We start from the raw sequence: 24,996 nt of genomic DNA, 5'->3' as shown, positions 1-24,996 counted from the left end.
CTTCATGTATGGCAAAGAAAATGTAGGTGAAACTTCCGAAACCAGTAGCTGTCAGTCAAGTCAACATTGCTATTTTCTTAGAAATCATAACATTGAATGCAGAAGAAGAAAACAAGATAGACTTTCATACACCATGTGAAATTATATCATTTGTAATAAATGTGTCTTGTGAGAAAATAAATGGAAGGATATGTGTAATCACCATCATCATTAATTAGAATATAGAATTTAAAGGGTTGACCTGATGGATGGCTTGCTAGGGGTGCTTAATTTATTCTTTCTTAATTAATTGTCCAGGTTGAAATCTTGAGGCATCATTAATTAATGCTATATAATATAGGGTAGAGTATTTTACCAGGAGCACAAGACAAGTTCCTGGTTTCTTCGTATAAAATAACTAGCTAGCTAGCAGTAGTACTGGTAAATTCATACGTATACGTTACCGTATGGGGAACTACAACTCCACAACAGGCTGTGGAGCTTCTGCTTATTCTCGACTTCCTAGTTGTCACTATTCTCCTGATGATGATCACTCCCTAAGGAACCCTCTTTTACGCAATATTACACAGGTTAATTATGGATTTAGTTAGTGTTTTTTTTTCTTTCTTTTTATTTACCACTTGATTTGCTGAACATGTTCATCTGAGTCTTGAACATTTAGTATGATAACTTTGCTTGTTGATCATGGCATGCAGAGGATGGAGGAGCAACATCAACAGCTTCTTCATCATATTTATGAAGCAACTCGTGTAAAGGAGACTGTAAAATCGGCCACTACGTCTAGCTCTAGCCCTAACCCTCCTCCCTCGAAGCCCATGGTAATATTTAGGTTTTTAATTTCATTTCCTGCTAAATTTTACCTCACCAATTAGTTTTTAATTTCATTTATCTATATATTTCTGATGTTTACTGCGGCCCATGAAGGAGCAAAAGCCGAATGGTCATCAAGAGTTGATCAGGCATGGAGTTGCAAAGCCAAAAGCTTTAGCTTCATGCCCTTCATGTTATGTGAGTCGTTGATCGATCCTTTCATTGCATCAATCCAAATTAACACATCATTTCTGATGAATATTTAATATACGATGTGAAATCTAATTAATAGCTGAAGATCAGGTAAATAATAATTTGCTGGTAATAAATGGTTGTCTTCAGTACTGTTAACTAATTTGTTGTTGATGAAGAAACAAGGAGAGGCCATTGAGAGACTCAAGGAGAAGAATGCTACTCTAGAGAAGAGAGTCATGGAGTTGACAGCTACTATAGAAGAGATGAAGAGGACTGGTGATTCATACATTAATAATAATAATAATATCAAGATACCTGCGGCAGGCTCAGGCTCAGGGTCAAAACCTCATCAGAGCATCATCGACACTCCAATTATACCTGATGATCTTATGAACCTGCAAACCAGTCCAGTTCCTGATCGTAGCACCAATGAAATTGAGATGAAGAATGATTCAATGATGAGTGAACAAAGCTCCGCGACACAAGCTCTACAATCTGAGATCATCTATGGATCCCAGATCAATGATCTTACTGGATGCTTAGTGGTTTTGATTTTTCTAGTGGCCGTGCTCATTGGTGTTTTACTATGAACAATCATCATTTCATAGTAATATTTAAGACATATATAAATATCTTATGCATCCATGAAGGTTATTTCATGAGGTTTGCTGAAATAAAATAAATACTTTAAGTCTCCATAAGTAGATATACAGACGGACACAACACCCTGACGAAATTACTAAATCTGCTGTGAAATCTAAACACTCGTTATGAAAGATCATGAAAGTCCAATTACAGTTTCCCACGTGGAAATGTTATTAACCAATCAACGTTCTTCTATTTATCTGGTGAAGCTATCATTAATTAATAGTCCAAGAAATGTAAAAGGAGAGAAATTATCATTGACCTAATCAAAGGATTATGAAAGATCATGAAAGTCCAATTACAGTTTCCCACGTGGAAATGTTATTAACCAATCAACGTTCTTCTATTTATCTGGTGAAGCTATCATTAATTAATAGTCCAAGAAATGTAAAAGGAGAGAAATTATCATTGACCTAATCAAAGGATTGTGTTCGACAATTAAAATCAACGTTTCATTAATACCTTGTTGTATCACTATCGTATATACTTCCAGTCAAATCTCAATACTATTCTCAACTTTCTAATCAATGTTGATGTGATACTCAATTGATTTGAAATCTAGAAAAATCTAGGTTAAGGAAAAAAAACAGTCGGTTGTTGACATGTGGAATAAAAACTTAAATTGACATGTGGACCACTGAAAATCCAACCCTCAACAAATTAAAATAAAAATAATATTATTTTTAATTTTTTAAAAATTAAAATGAGTCCAAGTCAAATCTTTTAACTTATAACTTAGATCTGCCTCATATCGACCCCGAGTTGAATCTTACAGGTATATATATATATAAAGCCAATTTGTAATTTAATGTATAATATATTTTTTTGTTCTTTTGTGGTATATGCCTTGATTAATAAAAGTGAAGGGTTTGAAGCTTGATTTCATAATCTCATGTTGTTGCTGCTAGTTTCGAAGAAGTTACCATTTGAATTTTGCTGCTGATTAAACTTTCGATTAAGGCCCCTGATAATTAATTTACCTGGTAAGTTCTCAGCTAGCAACTTGAAGAGGACTTTACCTCATTATAATTGAGGGGTTGGTATGCATCATGATCAGAATAAGAAGTTTCTTCTTAATTCCTTGTTGCCTTTTTTCATTTAGGTTACACAGTGTTGACCTTTACCATTTCAAAGGTCTTGCCTTTTCATTTAGGTTATTTAATTATCGTACGTTAGCCTTTACTATTTCAAAGGTCTTGCTTTGGCTTGTTGTATTCTTGTTGTCTATATATATAGTTTTCCTCTTGTATTATTAAAAAATACATTTTACCTCTTATTTTCCTTCTGCTAATTCTTATCATTAGTTTATATAACCTTCATAGATCTTGAATGATTATCTGCATCTTGCGGGGTGCTGACTGATATATGAAGAATAGAGTACTTCCAAGTTGCCATTTTTATAATCCAAGTTATTAGGTATTTTTTTATTTTTTAAAAAAGACTTTTCTCTTGTCATGGAATGTTTTGTGCTATTTTTTAGTATCGGTTGTTGCTCAGTGAGTGGGATATATATGAATATCTAAATTATTGAGCTGCTAAATAGTTGTAGAGATGTGAAAGCTTAATTATATATGTAACTGAAATCGTTTGATGAGCAGTTTGTACCAAAACCAGTACGATCAGAAAGTTGGCAGAATCAATATGGGATGCAAACATTCAAGGAATCAGGGTCATCATCACGATTCTTATTGCTGTAGGGCTTCATCAAAATATCCAAGCACTTCTCTATATTCAGCAAGGCATGCTGCTTATGATGATGGAAGGAGCGAGCTGCAGTCAAGGTATTCAAGAAATGGTGACGATTACCATTCTCTTGAGCAGGTGAAAATGCTTCTCCTTTGCAGCTACTTAATATCTAATTAATTTAGATATCTGAGTTGTTGCCTCCTCATCCCCACTTTTTTGTGGCGCCCACACACACCTGCTACCATTAGAGGAATACAAGAGTTCTTCCTTCTGTATTCTTGAACATTGAGTTCATCTGGCTATTGCTTTTATTTGCCTCTAGAACTAGAAAAAGAAATAGTAAAACCCGGTCGCACAACTCATGTAGGTTACGAAAGCTCTTGTGGAAGCTGGTATGGAATCTTCCAACCTTATTGTAGGCATTGATTTCACCAAAAGCAATGAGTGGACCGGCTCGCGGTCTTTCCATCATAAGAGCCTGCATCACCTAGGGGGTTCTCTGAATCCGTATGAACAGGCAATTTCAATAATAGGAAGAACGTTGTCAGATTTTGATGAGGATAACCGCATCCCTTGTTTTGGCTTTGGTGATGGTGAGTCATCTATTACCTTTCTTGCTCAATGCAAGATGCATGGCATATTTATTCAGCAATTCGCTATTCCAGTACTGTTTTAGGGGCATAGAATGGACTGTTGTTTCATTGAAGTCTTTAAATTCGTTTGCAGACACGACTCATGATAAAAAAGTCTTTAGCTTCTATCCAGATGATCAAGTATGCCATGGCTTTGAGGAAGTCCGGAGTCGTTACAGAGAATTAGTCCCCCATGTTCACTTAGCTGGTTAGTTTAAACGATTCTTCTTACATTGATCACGTAAAGTTTTCCTTTGACCTACTTCTGGTGAAAAATTTATTGCGTTGAGCCATGACAGGACCAACATCTTTTGCTCCAATCATTGAAACTGCTATTGAAATTGTGGACAATAGTGGTGGTCAGTATCATATTCTTCTGATCATTGCTGATGGACAGGTCAGTTCCTTCTACTTCGAAGTCTGCAGATGTAACTATTACCTCTTAAGAGTTTAAATCATTCCCTGAAACGTTTTATTAATGCTCTTCACTGCATGATATGTCAGGTTACAAGAAGTGTAGACACTGCTAATAGACAGTTAAGTCCTCAGGAGCAGAATACTACTGATGCCATTGTAAAAGCAAGGTATTAATATTCTGAAAAATGTATTTTTTCAACATTTTGCAGTTTGTGTTTAACAAAATCTGTATCTTTTTAATCCTTAATTTTGCAGTAATTATCCCTTGTCAATTGTGCTGGTTGGAGTTGGTGATGGACCATGGGACATGATGCATCAATTCGATGACAACATTCCTTGTCGGGCTTTCGATAATTTTCAGGTTGAAATATTGACTTGGGGAACTTTGACAGAAGCTTCCATTCTTTGAAGTCGAATTGATTGCTAATGCGTTGTTTGTTCAATGCAGTTTGTGAATTTCACAGAAATCATGTCGAAGCACATTCCAATGTCGAAGAAGGAGACAGAGTTTGCTCTGAATGCTTTAATGGAGATACCATCCCAATATAAAGCCACAATAGACCTCCAACTCTTAGGGTAATACGATATCCACTAACATTCAGCTTAGTAGTTGAAGTGTGTTCAAGTTTTCTTACAATGATAGCCTGCACTCTCATCATCATCTACTTGCAGCTTCCAAAGAGGTACTGATCCTGTAAGGAATATTGCTCTTCCTCCTCCACTTGGAAACAGCTCGGTTAATTCCTGTCCGAAATATAGCAGCAATAATGCTTATGCCCCGTCTGCAGATCATTCTCCAGACAACAGGCGGGTAGACCTCATATTCTAGTCTTCTGAGATACCATGGAAGTTTTTCTCTTGGTTACCCAGTTTTTAATTGTTTCGTTATGCTTTGCAGCAATGTCCCTTGTGTTTATGCAATAAGAAAGATCTTGCCTTCGGCTGCGGACATCAGGTAACCTAAAAACAACATGCATGGACCTAACATTGCCATCTCTTTCCTGACAATGGCTCGTTCTGATTCCCGCAAATCTTTTGCAGACATGCTATGATTGTGGGAAATACTTGACGCGATGCCCCATTTGTCGAGCCTATATAACCACAAGGATAAAGCTGTATGACTAAGCTGAGCAGCAACTATAGTAGCGGGGACACCGAACCAAATTTACATCCTATTGTGGTCATAGATGATAGAGGATAATTCAAATTATTAAGGGATTGAGTTTTAACTTATATTTTTGTTTAATTTATTTGAGCTTTTTTTTTTTTTTTTGGAAGAAGATGATATATTAAAAGGACTAACCAGAAGACACTAAAAAACAAGATAAAAGGAAGAAAAATAGAAAAGAAAAGAAAAGAGAATCACAAAAACAAAAAGCAAACACAAAAAGAAAGAAAAAGAGAGCCAACAAATACATCACCGAAAAAGATCATCAGGATTGAAGGAATTGATACGCCACGCTCAAAGTTTTGATTTAGTGGCCGTTTGCTAGTGTGGCTGCAGGTGAGGTTCACCTGCAGCCACACTACCCAGTGTTTGGTTAAAGAAAAAGAAGTGTGTTTTGCTGGTAGGACCCATTAATATTTAAGGCTGGACCGCAAGTTTTGAGAAGCTGCTTCTCATGCTGGCAAACAAACCTCAACAGTGGAGCATGGCTCCACTGCGTACTGTTCACGTGAACATTTTTTTTTTTTTTGAAAAACCAGTGCGCAAAGTTTATTTTTTTTTTATTGAAAAACTAGTATAGTTAATTAATTGCACTCGTATTATTCACGTGAATGTGAACAATATTTTTTTTTGTTTTTTTAAAAATTAGTTTAATTAAGGTAAATTAAATTTGTTTTTACTGTAATCTCAATTTTATTCCTGATAATATTTTACTTAATTTTATTGCACACAGGATAAATCATGATAACTGTAGTTATTGTCGAATGAATTTTGTACATAATAAAATTGTTGATTTTTTTTTAAATTGTGTTTTACTCGAAAAACTAGTACTTAATATTATTTAATAACACTGCATAAATTAAAAGGATATCGCATGATGACGTAGCATTTGTGAAATTTGATCGCAATTCCAATTATGTTATTGCCGGGTCCGGCCCAGTTAAAAAAAATTCAGTTTTTATTTTTATTTTAATTGTGTTCTATTCAAAAAATTAGAAGGAGATCGCTTGATGACGTAACAAAAGATTCAATTTTTGTTGTTGCGCGCTTAAGAAACCATGAAAAATACAGTCCTTGTTGGATAGATTTCGTATGTGATGACATTGCACATAGTTTAATGGAATAATAAAAAAATATTTGATATCAATATTATTTAGTTCATGATGTAATAACAATAGTTAAATTTACAATATTTAAATTAAAAATCAATATATATATATATATATTATTTTATAACCTCAATTTGAAAAGCATTTTTTTATCCAAACACATTAAACTACTTTTTCTTCAACCTTAATTTCAACCACAGTTTTAACTAAACACATATTTTTTCAAACTAACCTCAACTAAAAGTATTTTTTATAAAATAACTTTTTTCAAACCACAACCACAAAAACTACCGCAATACCAAACACATTCTTAGTGTTAGACCAATCGATATTACCTTTAGGCCCCATAATTAAAGCAGTGCCAGTAGCCATGAAGAACTTATCTATAGACTTGAGCCAATTTAAGAGGCGATAAAAAATTAAGGAGAAACTATATTCGAACGTCGCAATTCCATCATAGAAGATTACCTTGTTCCTCATAAGCCATATACTCCAGCTAACACAATAAAAAAGCATATACTAAGCCTTACGCTGGAATTTTCCAAACACTAGGTTAGGTTATTAATGTAATAGATCATCCACACAGTAGGAAAGGCAACCACTAAAACCCCATGAATCCAAGAATTTCATCTATAATTTCCACATTGATCTACAATGGAGGAGAAGATGATTTAAAGTCTCAATCTTATTTTCACAAAAAAAATAAAAAAAGCTTGATCAACTGGGATTATATTACAGCAAAGTAAGAAATTCTTAGTGCATAATCCATTCTGAACAGCTAGCCAAAGAAAAGATTGAACATTAGGAGGGACCTATTTTTGCCATATCGAAGCCTTAAAAGTTTTAATCCCTGGATTCACAATTCTGTTAATAAGTAAAGAACAAGTTGTAACTGTATAACCTCCATTTACTGATAAGGACCAAACTTTTTTTATCGAAGTTGTTGCTTTTAGTCGAAAGCTTTCTAAAGATGAGAGAAGGTATGTAATATCCCACTTCGGCGAGTGATGGTTTAGTAGCTGGCTTTATTAGTAATGCTAGTAGCTAACATGTTGTACGCGTTTTGGAGCGTTAGGCTCAGAAGTGGGCTCGCTTCACCAAGAACAAAACCGTGAGGGCGGTAAGGCCTAAAGCAGACAATATACGACATGTTAGGCTGGGTTGTTACATTTGGTATCAGAGTCAACCTCACTGGCTGTCCGGTTGTGTCGACGGGCTCGTCGGGCTCCTTAAGAGGGGTGGATTGTAAAATCCCACATCGACGGATGAGGGTTTGGTAGCTGGCCTTATTAGTAATACTGATTGCTAACATATCGTACTTGTTTTGAAGCGTTAGGCTTAGAAGTGGGCACGTGTCACCAAGAACAAAACCATAAAGGTAATAAGGCCCAAAGCGAACAATATACAACATGTTGGGTCGGGCTGTTACAGGGTAGACGACTTGCTTAGTTTCAAAGAGGAATAATTGTCTCCTCCAAGCAAGCTCCCATTTCCATTCCCCTTGCTCTTAAATTCTCATGCTAGCAATTTTGGCATTCGGTTTAGTGGAGAGAATATAGAGTCATGAGTAAATGACTTTCAATGGAGAGCTATTAAACCAAACATCAAACCAGAAGCGAGTTAGAGAGTCATTTCCCATTACAAATATGAAGTTATTAGCTAAAGCTGAAGAGACAAAGTTTGTTGAAGTTATAAAGGATGTGATGTCCCTTCAGATATAAGACAATCTTTTACTAAAAATAGGGAGACCATTTTAAAACACCGACTTGGATTTGTTGAATATCATCTTCTTTCATAGCTCATTACTAAGAAAAGAGAGCCTCCAAATCCACTTGAAAAGCATTGCTTTATTCTTAGCTATTAATGACCCAATCTCAAGGCCACCCTTATCCTTATCTCTAACAACCACATTCCATTGGACTTTGCAAATTTTTCTCATTCTAATGGTTATTGACCGACCATAGGAATTTGCGCTGGATAGAAGTAAGTAATCTGCACACACCTTTTGGCATAAGGAAGATGGATATGAAGTATAAAGAAAAGGGTGTTCAACAAACTTTTGATAAGGTAAATGCGACCAACCATACTTAATATTTTTCCTTTCCACAAAGTGAGTTTATTTCGAAACTTATCAATCATGGGTTTCCATGTTGAAATCCTTCTAGGATTAGACCCCAAAGGCATCCCTAGGTAGTTACATGGAAGAGAATCATACCTGCAGTAAACTAATTTTACAAACTCATCCAAGCAAGAGTCATCAACATTGATTCCTATAAAAGAGCTTTTAAAAAAATTAATGTGCAAGCCTGAGCATAGGGCAAACCACCTTAAGAATCTTTTAACTTATTATAGGGCATGCAAACTAGGTGGCATAAAGACAAGAGTGTCATCTGCATATTGTAGGTGACTTAAGAAGTTATTAGAGCCAAAATCAATACCCTGAAAGATGTTTGAAGCTGCCTTATGTTGAAATAAAACAAATAAACCTTCAGCAACAATATTAAAAAGAAAGGGCGATTGGGGATCATCACCTTGCCTAATACTGCGCCCCACTTTGAACTCTAGGGAAGGAGAGCCATTGACTAAGATTGATACTTGACTAATAGAAAAGCAAGAGGAAATCCACCCTCTTCATTTAACACCAAAACCCATGTAAGTCATCACCTTATCAATGTAATCCCATAGAACTGAATCAAAAGCTTTCTGGAAATCAACCTTGAATATAAGACCTGATCTTCGACTTCTTTTTAGATCATAAACCACTTCATTAGCTATCATAAAACCATCAACAATTTATTTGTCTGCTATAAAAGCAGTTTGATTATCATTAATCAAGCTGTCTTTTACTTTCTTTAGTTTGCTAGATAAAATATTCGCAATAATCTTGTAAATACCATGGATAAAACTTATAGTATTTTATTTAGTGGACTAGAAACCCAATTGTTTATTCAGTTAAAGTTATAGTATTTGTATCCTACTTTTTGAGAGTTTTAATGAATTGAATAAAAATTTACAAAGTTGCGGCAACCTCAATTATTCTTAGCTTCTTCTTTTCTTTCTTATTAGGCATCAAATCTTCTTTTGCTCCGCATCATATATAAACTTGACACGACAAGACATTGTTGGATTAATGCTCAACTTCCATAAAACTACTATTTAGCTATTGGAGAACCTTTGTACATATCATAGCTGGTAACCATTTTAGGCATATACATAAATAAAAAAGTTTCATTTACTCCCTTAAGCATAGATGTTCCACGTTGTAATTCCTTAAACTTTACAAACTTTTTCAATTTTTTGAAAGACACGAAACACTTATACATAAATTTTTATCCTGGTTAAGAAAATATTACTAAAATCTAAGACAAGATAGTGCAGAAATGGTAACTAAACTTGTCAAATATATATAGGATTATTTTGAACTACTATAGGTTTTGCTCTAGGATCAAGCTTTACAGGGTTCAAAAGTAACACCAATTCTTGTAAACAATGGACTACTAAGACTTAGCAACAACCTTCTTCTAAAGATTGGTGATTTTATCAGGGAGTTTTGATGGTTCAGATGATGGCATTACTAGTCTTATTCAATTGACAAGCACAGATGAGAACAATATTGAGATAGCTAGCATCCCAGATTAGGTGTTACATCAAAGTTTGATATTAAGGAGAGAATGAATGACATGATTCAAGATTTGAGCTCTCTGATTTGGAACCTAGAAGACCAGCCAAATCTGACAAATTTGCCATACCAACTAGATTATGCTAACTATTAGAATCCTGTACCAGGTAAAAAATAAAGCTCGAGAGCTTAAAGAAACTAATAAAAAACCATAAAGAAAAAAAAATCAAAATCTGAATGCTAGTAACTGTGATGTTTCAGCTTAGTTGCTCAGTATAATCAACATTCCTATAAAAGAACTAGACGAAACAATAATGGTTACAAATGCAATCATTACAATCAAATTGATGATACCAAATCACTTGTGGGATATCTAGAATAGTGAGATCATACTTGTGATTCACGAAAGAAGAATTTCAAGCATATCTCCACTACAACAGTTATTGTTGTTAATGTATACGCTCTATGGTCAATCAGTTGTTTACACGTGACATTGACATATAAACATATTTAATTTTTAATAAAGACTTTATTTATCTTTAATATTCATTAAATATTTAATTAATGAATCTAGAATAAAGATAAAGTCCAAAACATAAAAATGTTTTGCAAAGAAAATTATAAAGTTGTTATAATTATGAGATTCTTATTATATTAAAGCATTGCTCATAAATGTTCTTAGTCAATGCTCTATTAAGGCTTAAAATTATATGAAAGTATTTGAATAATCAAAAGAGGATTCATTACCATAGACAAATAAAATAAAATATTTTATATGTTTTCAAATAGCATTGATTGTAAATTCCCGCGTAAGGTGAAATAAAATTTGAAAAGAGTTTCAAATCATATTTAAAAAATCAATGACTATGGTGTTAAGAACAAATATGATTTAATAAAGTAGATATATTCCACACTATAATGTCTAAATCGAAATATTGTTGATAAAGTGATAATAATTACATTAAAAAACTGGTCATTAAAATGTCAAATCACTTTCCTAATATTTTTAGTGATCATGAGATGTTGCTAGATATTGTACTTGATCCTTAAATATAAATCAATGATCAATTATTAAATTGATAATAAATTAATTTATTTAATTCTATTTTATTTAGGATTGTAATTTATATATGTGCCAACTTATTAGAGAAACTAATGGTCACACATATAAGAACTGTTGGTTAGAAATTAAATTGAGATGAATTAAGGACTAGAATGCAATTTATACAAAGAATTATAATGATAGACTTAGGAAAAAAACCAAGTAAGGACTTGATTAAATAAATTTATAAAATCATTTTGAAATAATATATGTGATATTATTAATGGGAAAAATTGATATTTTTTTTATTTTTAGAGTTTTTAGGTTTTTCTAAGAATGTCATGCCTCTTATTTTCTATACAGTAAATAATACCTAAAAAACATAAAAGAAAAGAGCTAGCATTCAAAGACATAACAATCTCTCTCTCCTAAAAGGATTTAGGAGATTTTTAATTAGCGGTTCGGGTATATTACTATTAGAGGCTGGACACTTAAATGACTTTTGGTTTGCAAAAATATAACCTTCAAGTATTATTCAAAGACCAAAATATATATATATATATATATATATATATATATATATATATATATATATATACTAATTAATCTTTGTATAAACTTTAAACAACCCTAAATTATCTAATAGAATCTTAAGACTTCTAAAAAAAAATTAAATTTACTATCTCTATTGCTTATATATGTTTTTTTGAAACCCAAAAATTAAACAAAAAGGGAAAATATGAACAAACTCCTAGCATCGGCAGCTAGTAGCTGCAAATAATGGCAGTAAGGCTTTAAATATTTCTACATGTTTTGCATGGATAATTGATTCTGTGATATAAATCACATGACATTTCATTGTAGATATTTCACAGCTCTCAATTCCTTTGACCCCCTAATTCACTGGAGAAGGATGGATAGATAGATTCTATTCTATTTGTTTCATTATTATAACTTATCATCATCATCAATATGTAAACAACCTTTTTTTCTGCAATTGATATATATTACTGTAACATAAGAATTCTCAACAACAGCAGAGAAAATATATACGGTGATGTTACCGATAATTCTTTTGTCATCCACTAACAGATAAAAGGAGGATCGATCGATAACATCATCGGTACCTATAAATCCAGGCATGCAAACCAGCTCCTAAGAGCTTCTTAAGGATAGGTAACACTGTTCTTGCATGCAGACTCGTTCCATCTTCCGATCACACAGTACTGCTACCATGTCACAAGGTTTAAGATGACAGATATCAAAACAAATACAATAACCTTTATAAATACAAGCTCTAAGCCTTAAAAATCATATAGAATTAATGTTAGCATGCTGTTCTGCCTCTATGATAGTTTTGTTATGGTGGCATGCGAGGCCTGCTGGGCATCTTTTCTGTTTAAGAATGAATTATACCTCAGAGGCCAGCATGTAAGCACCTCGCTAGCCATTTATTTGGTTTCCACCTATACCAGAGATTCCATAATATATAGTACTACCATATTAAATCAATCAAAACTTTATGAATAAACACATCAAAATATTGTTTTTTGTGGTCTTGCCTTTCCAGCAGGATTGAAGCGGCGGTGAACCGGAGTGGAAATGCTGTCCAAGTTGGTCTTGAAGGAAGCCTACATCAGTACTAGCCATGCATAAAAAAGAAGAAAAGGAAAGCCTACATCAGTAGTAGATAGCCATGCAAAACTATGGATTATTATGTATGATGAACCATCAAAAAACACACAAGGGCAAGTGATTGGAACATCTATATATTTATCTGTCCAGTGAAAGTTGAAACGAGGGGTAGGCGAAGGTGATCATTAATAATTAAGCTCGGAAAAGTTTGAAGCTAGCTAGGAGAGAGAGGATTCGTATATTATTTGTGAGGAAATTAAGACTCTGCAGCTAGGTTTTGATTATAAGGATTTACACGAGAGGGAGAGGAGCAGGGATGGTGGAGTCCTGCTTTAATTAGCAAGGCGTTGACGTCGGTGATGGGGAATGTCCTTAATTTATCTAATGGCGGTGAAACCTTGGGCGCCCACAACCCTTCAATAAAGTTTGAAAACATATATTTGATTGAAAATAATTTAAAAATTAAATATTAAAATATATTTAATTGAAGGGTTATAATTTTAGTTTTAAAATAATTAAAATTTTGAAATTATTTTTAAATAATATATGAGTTAAATAGTTATTTTAATATTTTTAGGGTTTTTAGAATTACCTATAAATATAAAGTTATGTATATTATTTTTTTAGAGGTTCTCTATTAGATAGAAATACTATGTAAATCATATAATAAAGAGCTAGCACCTTAGATGTAGAAATCCATCTTTTTTAAATAGAAATTTAGAAAAAAATTTACTCGTGATTCATGTGAATTACTGTTGAAGGTTGGATAATTAGATGATTTTTGGCTTAAGCATGATATCTCAATCTTTGAAGAATTATTCAAAATTAAAAAAAAAAATCTTAAGATAATAAATTCTTAAAGTACTATATATCTATCTAATAAAATTTTAAAAACTCTTGAATATTATTTTAAATTTGTCATTTTCACACTATGAATTTCCATAACCAACGATAACATCAACATGACATAAACACAACAAGAAAGAAATTTCTAGCAAGAAAAGTCAGCCAAAATACTGACAAGGACATGAGCTAGGATAGATACACAATCCATAAATCTCACATTATTTTCTCTCAGCCTGTACAATTTTTCCCTTTACATAAGAAAATCCTGACTTAAGCATTGTTATATGTTCATCAAAGAACTTATTTTTTCGAAACTAACCAAACTCATCAACAGAGCCATGAAAATTGTAATTTTTGTGTAGATTTTGTTAACACTTTCATCATATTCTATGAATGTTTAACACACCAAAATCATTCCACGTACATGCAAACTCCATCATTATCGACTTAAGGGTGGTCTGCCAAACCCATCATGGATATATATTGGCAAAGGAATAATAAAAATAAACTAAAAAATGCACACAGAAAGTCTCGGCTCTGACGGCTCACAGATTTCCAGTACTGTGTGGTTTAGTCTCCGCTCTGACGGCTCACATAAGGAGGCTGCTCATAGTCAGTGATGGCAGCTCGCTCATGGTTACTGAAAGCTGTGTGTGTGTGTGTGTGTTCAAGCTAGCACGCAGTGAAGCAAACAAATCTTCCAAGTCTTGATAAGCAGGCCAAATTACGTCAGTGATGGCAGCTCATGGTTACTGAAATCAGTCAATCTATATATTAAGCTTAATAAAGGACAAAGAAAGGCCCTTGCAGAACTGATAGACACTGCACTATTCGTTGATGAACAACTACATGTTTGCGTGCGTGGTTTTTATAAAAAATATATTAAAACAATATTATTTTTTTATTTAAAAAAAAATACTCACGTTTAATATTAACATATTAAAACAATTTAAAACGTAAAAAAAAATAAAATAAAAAATCAAAATTTACTGATGCAGCCCCAAACAGGAGCTAAGAAGTAATGAAAGAAGACGAGATCACACCCCACTTGCTCATAAATTTCCAAGCCGCCTACGGAAAGTATATATATGCAACTTTGTGGTATAAATAGGATGTTATTGTCAGGGTACTGTAATGGTGGCTTTCATGGCTAGCCTCCTCTTGGTGGCATCCTTTACCATTTGTGCTCGTGCATGCAACTGAAGGTTGATAAATACAATCAGTATATTGCGATTATTTTTACATATAGAATTCTACATTTTATATTTATCAGTAAACACTAACAAAAAAATTCTCCTAAGGATTCAAAAAGACAAATTATACAGTGATATGATAGTTTTATCAATAAAATAACTATCAAAGTTACTGACAAAATAATTCCATTGGTAATGCTGTTAGTGACATTTGATTTATGACCTGGCAATCGTCCCTCGTCTCCCTCTTTTATTTTTTTTTTTCTTCTGTATTTTTTTCTTCAACAAACAACCATCCCTTCCCCACAATCTCAACGCAATTCAACCTCCAATAACACTTAGTTTGTCAACATTAATGTCCTGATTCAAATTTTATTAAGAACCACTTTAAGTAATCAAATCAATCAATTTTTTTTATTTGAACTCAATTTTAAAATGTTGATTTTTTATGCATATTTTTTTGTAGTGTGTGTGTGTGTGTGTATTTGGGTGCTTACTTGTTTTATATTTTTTTCTCATACAAATTTGTTATATGGATTTATGATTTGTACATGTTAGGGTTTGTTTTAAATTTTGTAAAATTATATTTGTTTGTAGATTGATGAAACATATGTATAATTTTTAACTTAGATGTTTTGTGATGAAATAAATAATGACTTACTTAACGGGTTAATTTTATATTTTTATCAGTTTTATTGTCGAATTGAAATTTTTGGTAAATATATAGAAATTTAAATTTATGTAGATATTTGATAATGAATTAAGAGTAATATTAAAATAGATTAAATAAGTTTGAGCTAAATCAATATTTTTACAAATTATTTAGTTAACGTAGTTAATTAATACATATGATCATCTTTATTTTATATAGATTTGATACAAGTAATGGAAAATTGTTCATTGATGCATAGAGATTCACCCCTAAGAGTTGTGGAGGATGGATTATTGTAATGAGGTTCAAAATTTTATTAATAACACACTATTTAATCCAAGAAATGTTAGTTAAGACACTAGAGAGTATTAGATGTTTATGCAAGAGATGTAAAAATAAAAGGTTTCTCGATCTAGATGTTGTAATGATACATCTTCTATAGAAAGAGTTCGTGAAAAAATACATATGTTACTAAGCATATAAAGAATCATATGTTCCTCACGATACCATGGTAGAAAGGATGGTTGGCTCAGCTTCTAGTTTTAGCAACATATATGAAGTTTTATATAACAATAGTAATCCTTATAGGAATATGATTATAAATACGATAAGAATGAATAAGGGTCATACCAGCCAATGTTTAATCATAGATGAAGAACCTAATTTGATTGCATAATTTATCTTGAAAATGATCGATATGGTCTCCCTAGTGCAATTGCACAACTCTTCAATAATAGGATGGATACTACCTTTGCAACGGGGATGGACGCGATCTTATTAGGAAAACAACCCCACAACTTTCCAGAGATGGAATGAACTTAGTAATGTTAGTGCGATTACACAACTTATCTTGGAATAGATCAATTCAATCTTCTTAGTACGATTACATAATTTATCTTGGAATGAATCAATATGGTCTCCCTAGTGGGATTGTATAACTCTCCAGTGATGGGATAAACACTACATCAATAACAAAGATGGATACAATCTCTCTAGGCCAAAAACACCACAACCTTCTAATGATGGGATTAATTCACTCTTCTTGAAGCGATTATATAATTTACCTTGAAAGAGATTGACATGATTTCCCTAATGTGTAAGAGATATTTATCCTATATTAATAATGTGTAGAGAATATTTATCTATTTTCAATGCTATCAAGGCAAGGTAACATGTTAGTCCCTTCTCTCCATTAAAGTACACAAGGTTCATGGACTATAAAAATCCTATGAATCTTTCAAATTAAGAGAAAACGGTTTATAATCTTTTCACTCTCAATATTTTTTAGTATATATATTTTTATATTCTATCTTTCTAAAATATTATTGTATTTTCTTTTTCTAAAAAGATATTTACTCAAATATCTAAGTCTTTAAATATACAAAAAGAAATCTTTTACAGTACCAATCATCTTGGCCTGTAAGATATCAGGTACCTACCACCACCTATCTTGGCTAAGGAGAGAGAAATAGATTGGCTACATTTATCAAATCCTTTGAAGGGCCACACACCACCTTGATGGAAGACACTTGACATTCTTTGCATTCTTCAGTAACCTGTTACCCAAACTATGCAAGGTTCGATGCATATTTAGCCTGGCCACCAAACGATCGAGAAAATCCCCGGCCCAGTGTCTTTCAAAGTTTCCTGGGAGTACAGTACTCTTCGCTCCTTCATCAAGCAGACCGAGAAGATGAATATCGATGGGAGGGGCACCTGGCCTCGGAGGGGTTCCTTTATTACTCAATACATAATTTATACAAGTCCCTGCTGGTTGAAAACCCTTGCTGCACCAGTGAGGTTTGCACCAATGGCTCCATCAGTTGGCCAACCCACCTCCCCAGTAACAATGGGCATCTGATCACCATATCCAAGTTTGTTGATTGCTGCTGCAACTAAAGTGTCGAAATTCCCATCAAAAGCATTGTAGTAGACATTAATTAGACCCGTCTGTAACAGGATGGGTACTCCCCTCAAAGAATGCATAGTCTTGTGGAAAATCGGAGTTCCCATCTGTAACTGCATTTTTTAAAGTTGTTTTGACCACACACAAGCTAATAACTTAGCCAACAGGTTATCATGCATATATGCCCCTGAAAATAATTTGAGGATTGGAGCAATATCAGAAGTAGTTCTTCACAGTCTTCTTCCTTGCTAAATGGATTGCATGGAGGAAAATTATCCCAAGTCCTGATATTAAACAAGAATTGCTGAAATTGACCTTCGATTTCGAGACACTTGATTCTTCTGTTTAAGATCAATCCAGGTTTTAACCACCTTCCTTGTTGCTAGAATCTTCATTGAAAAAAATCACTTCATCCTTGTCCAGTTATTTCACTTGAGAGCTGTAGGAAAACCTAGAGAGGCAGAAAATATCTAAGGCATAGCTAGCTTCAGAATTATATAGTAGGCTAAAGAAACTTCATTATATATCGACAAAAGGGTGGCTGCCAAACCCACCATGGATGGAAAAGGAATAATAATAATAATAATAAACTAAAAAATGCACACAGAAACTCTCCTCTCACGGACTCACAGATTTCCAGTACTGTGTGGTTTAGTGCTCTCCATGGAAAGCGTAATGGCCCAACTTGTTACTGATACTGTTTGTGTTAAAGCACCTAGTGGAGCAAACAAATCTTCCAAGTCTAGATAAGTCAGTGTTGGCAGCTCATTGTTACTGATTTTTCATTTAGATAGCTATTGAGACGAGTCATTCAATTTATTAAGCTTAATAAAGGACAAAAAAATGTCCATGCAGAACTGATAGGCACTACACTACTTCTAGTTAGTTAATGACTAAGTAGCAGTGCCGGCAAAAAAAGACACCCCACTTGCTCATAAATTTCCAAGCCGCACAAGGAAAGTATATGCAAATTTGTAGTATAAATAGGATGTTATAAACAAGGCTTCTCAGTCCAAAATTACATGTATATTTTTCTTTGATACAAACTATATATTGTGCAAGCAAAGATGGTGAGAAAGGAAACTGTATCTGTGGCTTTCATTGCTAGCCTCCTCTTGGTGGCATCCTTCACCATTTGTGCACATGCAACTGAAGGTCCTCGTATGCTGGCATCTGAGAAAGTGTATTATCCTCAAGGTAATTTAAATTCACCATGCTTGCTTATCCTTCGTGGTTGATTGCTTTTCCACTAATGTAATTCTTGATTATTTGAAGGTTGTCGCTGCTGCTTCTTTGTCGGAAGGATACCAAACAGGCGCTGTGGAAAAGCATGCTGCACTAGCATTAGAGGAGAGAACTGCTGCATCGGAACATAAAAAACAATAAGGCGTGAATGTGGCATAATCCATGTGCTTGTGTGTGTGTGTGTGTGTGTAAGTCTTGTGTTGCAGACCAAAATAAATTATACTATAAGCTGCAAATAATTGGAGTATTGGAGCATCATTCTGCAAGTTGCAGAAGTTCTTCAATATTCTTCTTCTTATTATAAAAGAGAGGGCTCCGGCATTTGTAATTTTATCAGTATCCTGTAATAAAAGGATTTACCTTTGGAGTGTATTATCCTCGAGGTAAACTAAATAAATTATGCCTGCCCATGGTTTATTGTTGATTCTGTTTACTTTTGATCTTGTTGTACTCACGAGGTAAGCATCATTCATGATTATTTGAAGGTTGGCGCTGCTGCTGCAGAGCCCTGCATCGAAACATAACAAAACAATGAGGTGTGAATGTGGAATGTGGCAGCATTCGTTTGCTTGCTTACAGTCTTGTGTTGCATCGAAACATAACAAAACAATGAGTATCATTCTGCAAGTTGCAGAAGTTCACCATTCTTCTGCCTTTCTAAATGAGAGGCTCTATCAGATGTGATTTTACCTTTTTGTAATCAAAGAATTTAACTTGGTAATAATATATACCTGATGCAATGGGAATTTCTACTAAACTTGACATGCCTGGATCACAAATCAGAGTGCAAGCACATTAAATACATGATAAAATTCAAAGTATATAGAAAATTAAGGTCAATATAATTTCAAGATTAGATAAATATCCAGTACATGAGTCTACTCTGTTTCCTACTCGATATGCTATCACATTTTGGGCATATCTAAATAACTGTATTCTCTTGTCTATGTGCAATACTGCTTATAGTTCTTGAACAGGGGGATGAGAAAAACCTATGCAAAGAAACTTCTCATAACATTAGAAAGAACCACACCCCCCCTAGGATAGAAGTCCAGATGGTGGTCCACCTATGACATGATCTGAAAGCTAATGAACTCTTATGATCATTCACTCCAACAGGGAACCTGCAATCACCAACTGATGGGTCTAGGAATGTCACCATACCAAGCCCATCGAAATCACAGCTTTGTGCATTTTGCATCTGGAGCTGATAGTAACTGTTGAATGCATATGAGATGTTTCCTTTTGCCCCAATTTCATTGCAAGATCCGCCATAATTAAGTGTTGTGCAATCGGCAGCACTGCAGGCTACTCTCAGGTGGTTGGCTACATTTGTTAGATCTTTTGAGGGGTCTGCCACACACCACCTTGATGGGAGATACTCGACATTCTTTGCATTCTTCAGTAACTTGTTACCCAAACCAAGGTTCAGTGCATATTTAGCCTGGCCATCAAACGAGAAAATCCCCCAGTGTCTTTCAAAGTTTCCTGGGAGTACACTCTTTGCTCCTTCATCAAGCAAAGCGAAAAGATAAATATCCATGGGAGGGGCATCTGGTCTCAGAGGGGTTCCTTTGTTACTCAATACATGTTTTATAAGTCCCTGGTTGAAAACCCTTGCTGCAGTGAGGTTTGCGCCAATGGCTCCATCAGTTGGCCAACCCACCTCGCCAATAATAATGGGCATTTGACCATATCCAAGTTTGTTGAGCGCTGCAACTAAAGTGTCGAAATTCCCATCAAAAGCATTGTAGTAGACATTAGACCCGTCTGTAACAGGATGGGTACTCCCCTCAAAGAATGCATAGTCTTGTGGAAAATCTGAGTTCCCATAAAGGCTAAGAAATGGGTAGATATTCACAACAAAAGGTGAGCCATTTGAGTTGAGGAAGGACACAAGTTGAGTCATAATCTGAGTTAGTTCAGGTCGGAATGCCCCTTGAGAAGGAAGAGAAGACTCATAAGCATCAGCATTGCAAGGAACTACTAGCTTTACATAACCAGCTAGATTTGCTTTCACCAGAGACTGTTGTAGATTGAGCAGAGCAGGGACAACAAAAGATTGAAATTGACCTGAATAACTTGTGAGGAATGGTTCATTTCCTACAGCAACATACCTGTCATTGTATGGTATACGAGAGCATCGCATGAGAAATGCAGTAAAACTCCTGATATACGTAGAAAATTACAAGCAAATCCCACATTTTAACAAATGCAGTAATCCGAATTCTGAACATGCATAAATGCACTTTAGGTTATGAAAGTATTGGTCTGCAACCTATGCAATTCCATGAGCGAGAGGATTCTTAGCTCAATCCAAGCTATCAGGTCTCATTCCTAAAATCTTACACATTACTGAAACAAAATAGCTATTCATGGATGGTTAGGTGCCATATCAGTTCTAATTCCTAAAGGTATCTCATGAGCAATGTTGCTTAGATCCTAGGAAGAGGAGCTACCCGAGAAGCTTGCTATTTGGCATGGCAACCCACAATTTCACAGACAAAAAAACTCTTTGTCAAGGAGGTACAACACACCTCAGCTGTATAGGACCATTAGAAGTTCAAACTGTGGTACTGGTATCATGAAGTTGCAATTACTAAAGATTCTGCATTATTAGTGATGAACACGTTACTAATCAAAAGGGCCTTTGGGTTTCTACTGAATTATTGATTCGCCTTCCACAAGGAATTGCCTTTCCCATCCCAAACCAACTTTGGTTTCAACTGAATTATTTGATGGATTCGCAACATATTTAGAGAAAACTTAAGGGTTTTTTCCTTCTTTGTTATTTTTTTTTCTTAAGAAAAAGTAAGGTCTATATCCCAATACAAATCCCATAGATAATTGTATCTCTGGTTGCACTATTACCTAAGATGTACCAACTTTGCCTGGTAGCAACCCTAATGCTCCTTTTTGAGAAGTACCTCACAATCTTTACTCATAGGCACCTCTACATTTGGCAAGGAACCCAACTCAACAACATACAAATATTTTCCATATGAATTACTAACATGGAATTGCCTTTCACTTATCCATCTCAATTCACTCAAGATTTAAAAGGAAATAAAAGCCAAGATCCAGATGAAAGAATAAAAAAGCCTTTTTCCTTTTCATTTCATTCACAACTCCTGTAAGAAATCAAACTGACCCAAAAAGGCAAAAACAACAAAACTTAAACAAGGAAGAGAGGGAGAGAGTGAAAGAGAATAACCTTATATCAGCACCACCTTTAACAACATATCTAGACACATTTTGCCTAACCCACAAATCAGAAGCATCAGTTGAAGAGCTAAGAGCAGCCAACATCTCATTAGGAATCCCAACCATGACTTCAATCCCACTCCCCATTAAAGCAGTAAGCGAACCTGGGTCTGCATCGAACAACTTCACTCTCTTTATGTTGTTGTCTTTCAACAGATCCACCACAGTTGAAGGCTTCAACCTGTGAAATGAGATTGTCCCCCAGTTGACTCCTATTGCTGATTCTCCCACTGGAAATGACCCTGATAATAGTACGATTGCTAGCACAAGATAAAGCAGAGTTCTTGATAATCTTGACATTTTGTTCATCCTTTATAAAGGAGAGAGCTCTAAGGGTTACCTTCAATACCATTCATTGAGGGGGGGGGGGGGGGGGGGGATGTAATGGGACAGATATAGGAAACTTGAAACGGTTTCTGTGGTGAGCGGGTAGAGAGTGACAACCACCTGCTATATAGGAAGGACCTGCCAGAGAATATCTTAATTCGTTAGATATTTCAGTTTAGTTTCCGCAATGCCTTCATTACCCCCCCCCCCATTTTTTAGTTTTTTTTTTTTTAAAAATTAGCACCTTAATTAAAAAATTTAATGGAATAATACTATTTAAAAAAACATTCGATAAAAATAGTGAATTTTCGCTTCGTAAGCGCAATTTTTACTAAATATTATTGTTCCCAAATGAGCAAGATATCGACTAAATCTTTGTCTTCTCGCATTTTAAGATTTATAAAAATACCCTTCCTTGAAAGAATCTGCACTCGTAACCCATTAGGGTGTCACTCTTCTCCTTCTCCCTATAGGCATCCGCCGTCTCTTTACCTCAAGAACCCATCTCTGTTTAGATCCAAAACAGGGCATCTCTCTGATCCCAAATGGAAAAATCTTGATTTGTACGTCCCCACCCTCCCTATTGCTTCTCTTTCTTTTGAGCAAGGGACAGGCGTGCGGACTCTACTGTGGGCAGTGCTCTTGATATATTTTGGGGTAACTTGCCATGCAAAGATGTTGTCTTTGATGGTTTACTTCCTTGTAATTGCTGTGTTTTGTTTCATTTGGTCTTTGAAGTTTCTCAGATCTTTATAGATGATGCATGCAGACCGCAAAGGATTCCTAGCTGTTTCTTGTTTCCTGCTGCATTGATTAATAAATATAGTTTTTTCAAGAGAGAGTTTTTGAGTGGAACTTGTACAGAATCTATGGAGTGTATTGGTTAATAAATAATTTATAATCAAGACAAATCACCCTAAATATTTGAAGTTAAAAAAAAAAGGGTAGATTTATTTAATGATTAGACCACCTCAGAAAGTTGCAATTAAAGAACATTCAAGTGCTCTATTGGTAATTGTGAGATGGATGGAGTGTTATGAAGGCTATATGGTGATGATAGGACATCTTACCTAAGAAATTTTGATTTTGAGTAAAATAGTAGTTGTGTTAACTGATTAAACATCTACAACAATGGGGTTAAGGACGATGGATGTCATTTAAGACCTTGAAGCCTAATATTGTATAATAAACCGACTTTCTGGACACGCTTTTCCATTGCCCACTAGACCACCTCCCAAGTTTGATGTCCCAGATGTGGATTTTGGACAGTGGTGATCACAGGGGCTATGTTCATGTTGTCGGCTGCCTCGTGTCATGAGGTGGTTCATGCTTGCTTGCAAATTGTCTCTCCCTGTCATCATGGGCATCCAATTCCATGCAAGCAGAACAGAAGGGCTCACAGCCTAAACTTTGTTATGCCCATTGAGAGGCCATGTGAGAGGGAGCTAGAAAGTATAGATTAGTAGTTGAAATGCTAACTGGCTGCTACAGGATTCTACTTTTTGGGGAGGTTGTCTCTCTATGGAAGTTGGCAAGCGAACCTTTCTTTGTCTCTTCACTAAAGTTTCAAGCTTTTTGGAAACTTGGGAAAGTAGAAACATTGTTTTGAGAGGGCTAATGGCCACGCAAAAGAGATTCTTGATTCTTACGCAGTCACAGTCTATATGGCACCAATTGAAGAATTTCTTCGTCTTTCTTTATAAAAGAGTGTCAAAGCAAGATTATGCCCAATTTGCCCGTACAGAACAATCAAACACAGCTTTCTTTTTCTTTCTAGGATCCTTCCCTTTTTCTTTCTTTGCTTCTTCTTAATGGAATGAATTTCATTGGGCACTTGTTTTTGCTCGTTTTTTTTTTCTTTCTTTTTTTTTCCCTCTTTAAATCGCTTCTTTTAACCTTTTAGTAGGTAATCTCCTTTTTTCTCTTCTCCCCTTAGGCCAAACTCCCATGTTTTCCCTTTCCCTTCTATAAAGTGAAGTTCGCAATGGGTATTGTTCACGAACGCTCTAATAAGTTTAAGCTTTTTCAAGTGTTTTTTTATTTCTCACGAATAATAAAGGCTTTGCTTGATTCTAGTTCAGTGTAAGCTCTTAGTCACTGCACATGATGATCACTTCTTAATGCGAACATGACTTTGCGGGTTTGCTAAGATTCATCAAAGCAGATTGACATGCATGGCCCCAAAATCCCACAATCGATGATTGTATGTCATGAAATTAAGAGTTCAATAATTAGAGAAAAATCATTGCAGCAACTTTAGCATATAGCTTTTGCACACAAAAACCAAATCTATTATCTCAACTTGGTTGGCAAAGTCCCAATTGGTTCAACAAAGTGGACGGACCATATGACCGTCCACAAACAAGCAAATAAGGAAAGCTCACACCAGCCATGACAGAGCCAGTTGCTGGGGGGGGGGGGGGACTCTGTGGTCGTTTCAGCATTTCAGGTTCATTTTTCCTGTGAGCATTAGTGAAATATTCATGCCCGCTATCATCTCTCACCATCAACATGTAATTGAACTCAAGTTTTATTAGCATAGAGAACATAGGGTCTAAGCTGTAAAGTTGGTATTTGTGTGATAGACAAACATGTGGGTTTGTCT

The 24,996-nt window shown here is 34.8% G+C and overlaps 3 protein-coding genes and 1 long non-coding RNA gene across 4 annotated transcripts; 3 read left to right on the top strand and 1 right to left on the bottom strand.

The window, feature by feature from the left end:
• The first annotated feature begins 409 nt into the window (after window positions 1–409).
• On the top strand, window positions 410–1,706 carry LOC118036622 (uncharacterized). Its single transcript, XM_035042377.2, has 4 exons — window positions 410–569; window positions 696–818; window positions 925–1,008; window positions 1,182–1,706. The coding sequence occupies exons 1-4, from the start codon at window positions 447–449 to the stop codon at window positions 1,593–1,595; spliced, it is 744 nt and encodes a 247-aa protein (XP_034898268.1). The 5' UTR covers window positions 410–446; the 3' UTR covers window positions 1,596–1,706.
• Window positions 1,707–2,914: 1,208 nt separating this feature from the next.
• On the top strand, window positions 2,915–5,651 carry LOC118036620 (E3 ubiquitin-protein ligase RGLG2). Its single transcript, XM_035042375.2, has 11 exons — window positions 2,915–3,066; window positions 3,249–3,471; window positions 3,704–3,929; window positions 4,063–4,176; window positions 4,268–4,365; window positions 4,473–4,552; window positions 4,641–4,746; window positions 4,834–4,961; window positions 5,058–5,196; window positions 5,284–5,340; window positions 5,427–5,651. The coding sequence occupies exons 2-11, from the start codon at window positions 3,292–3,294 to the stop codon at window positions 5,508–5,510; spliced, it is 1,212 nt and encodes a 403-aa protein (XP_034898266.1). The 5' UTR covers window positions 2,915–3,066; window positions 3,249–3,291; the 3' UTR covers window positions 5,511–5,651.
• A 12,672-nt stretch (window positions 5,652–18,323) lies between these two features.
• On the top strand, window positions 18,324–19,222 carry LOC118036628 (uncharacterized). The gene is made up of 2 exons (XR_004685409.2): window positions 18,324–18,752; window positions 18,831–19,222. It is a non-coding gene; the product is annotated as an uncharacterized lncRNA (long non-coding RNA).
• A 399-nt stretch (window positions 19,223–19,621) lies between these two features.
• Window positions 19,622–22,444, bottom strand: LOC118036615 (glucan endo-1,3-beta-glucosidase 5). Its single transcript, XM_035042366.2, has 2 exons — window positions 22,015–22,444; window positions 19,622–20,917 (listed from the first exon to the last, which is right to left on the bottom strand). The coding sequence occupies exons 1-2, from the start codon at window positions 22,371–22,373 to the stop codon at window positions 19,810–19,812; spliced, it is 1,467 nt and encodes a 488-aa protein (XP_034898257.1). The 5' UTR covers window positions 22,374–22,444; the 3' UTR covers window positions 19,622–19,809.
• Window positions 22,445–24,996: the final 2,552 nt, after the last annotated feature.

This window comes from Populus alba, chromosome 16 (assembly GCF_005239225.2).
Source record: "Populus alba chromosome 16, ASM523922v2, whole genome shotgun sequence".
Lineage (NCBI taxonomy): Eukaryota > Viridiplantae > Streptophyta > Magnoliopsida > Malpighiales > Salicaceae > Populus > Populus alba.
This window is presented reverse-complemented; position numbering and strand designations above follow the sequence as displayed.

What these genes read in the sequence shown, in the direction of transcription:
- LOC118036620 (XM_035042375.2), top strand. Translation starts at nt 3,292, where the DNA reads ATGGGATGCAAACATTCAAGGAATCAGGGTCATCATCACGATTCTTAT. An exon ending in TGATCATTGCTGATGGACAG is followed by an intron (nt 4,366 to 4,472) that starts GTCAGTTCCTTC and finishes ATGATATGTCAG; the next exon opens with GTTACAAGAAGTGTAGACAC. An exon ending in CCTTCGGCTGCGGACATCAG is followed by an intron (nt 5,341 to 5,426) that starts GTAACCTAAAAA and finishes AATCTTTTGCAG; the next exon opens with ACATGCTATGATTGTGGGAA.
- LOC118036615 (XM_035042366.2), bottom strand. Translation starts at nt 22,373, where the DNA reads ATGAACAAAATGTCAAGATTATCAAGAACTCTGCTTTATCTTGTGCTA. An exon ending in AAAGGTGGTGCTGATATAAG is followed by an intron (nt 20,918 to 22,014) that starts GTTATTCTCTTT and finishes ATACAATGACAG; the next exon opens with GTATGTTGCTGTAGGAAATG.
- LOC118036622 (XM_035042377.2), top strand. Translation starts at nt 447, where the DNA reads ATGGGGAACTACAACTCCACAACAGGCTGTGGAGCTTCTGCTTATTCT. An exon ending in TTTTACGCAATATTACACAG is followed by an intron (nt 570 to 695) that starts GTTAATTATGGA and finishes CATGGCATGCAG; the next exon opens with AGGATGGAGGAGCAACATCA. An exon ending in CTTCATGCCCTTCATGTTAT is followed by an intron (nt 1,009 to 1,181) that starts GTGAGTCGTTGA and finishes TTGTTGATGAAG; the next exon opens with AAACAAGGAGAGGCCATTGA.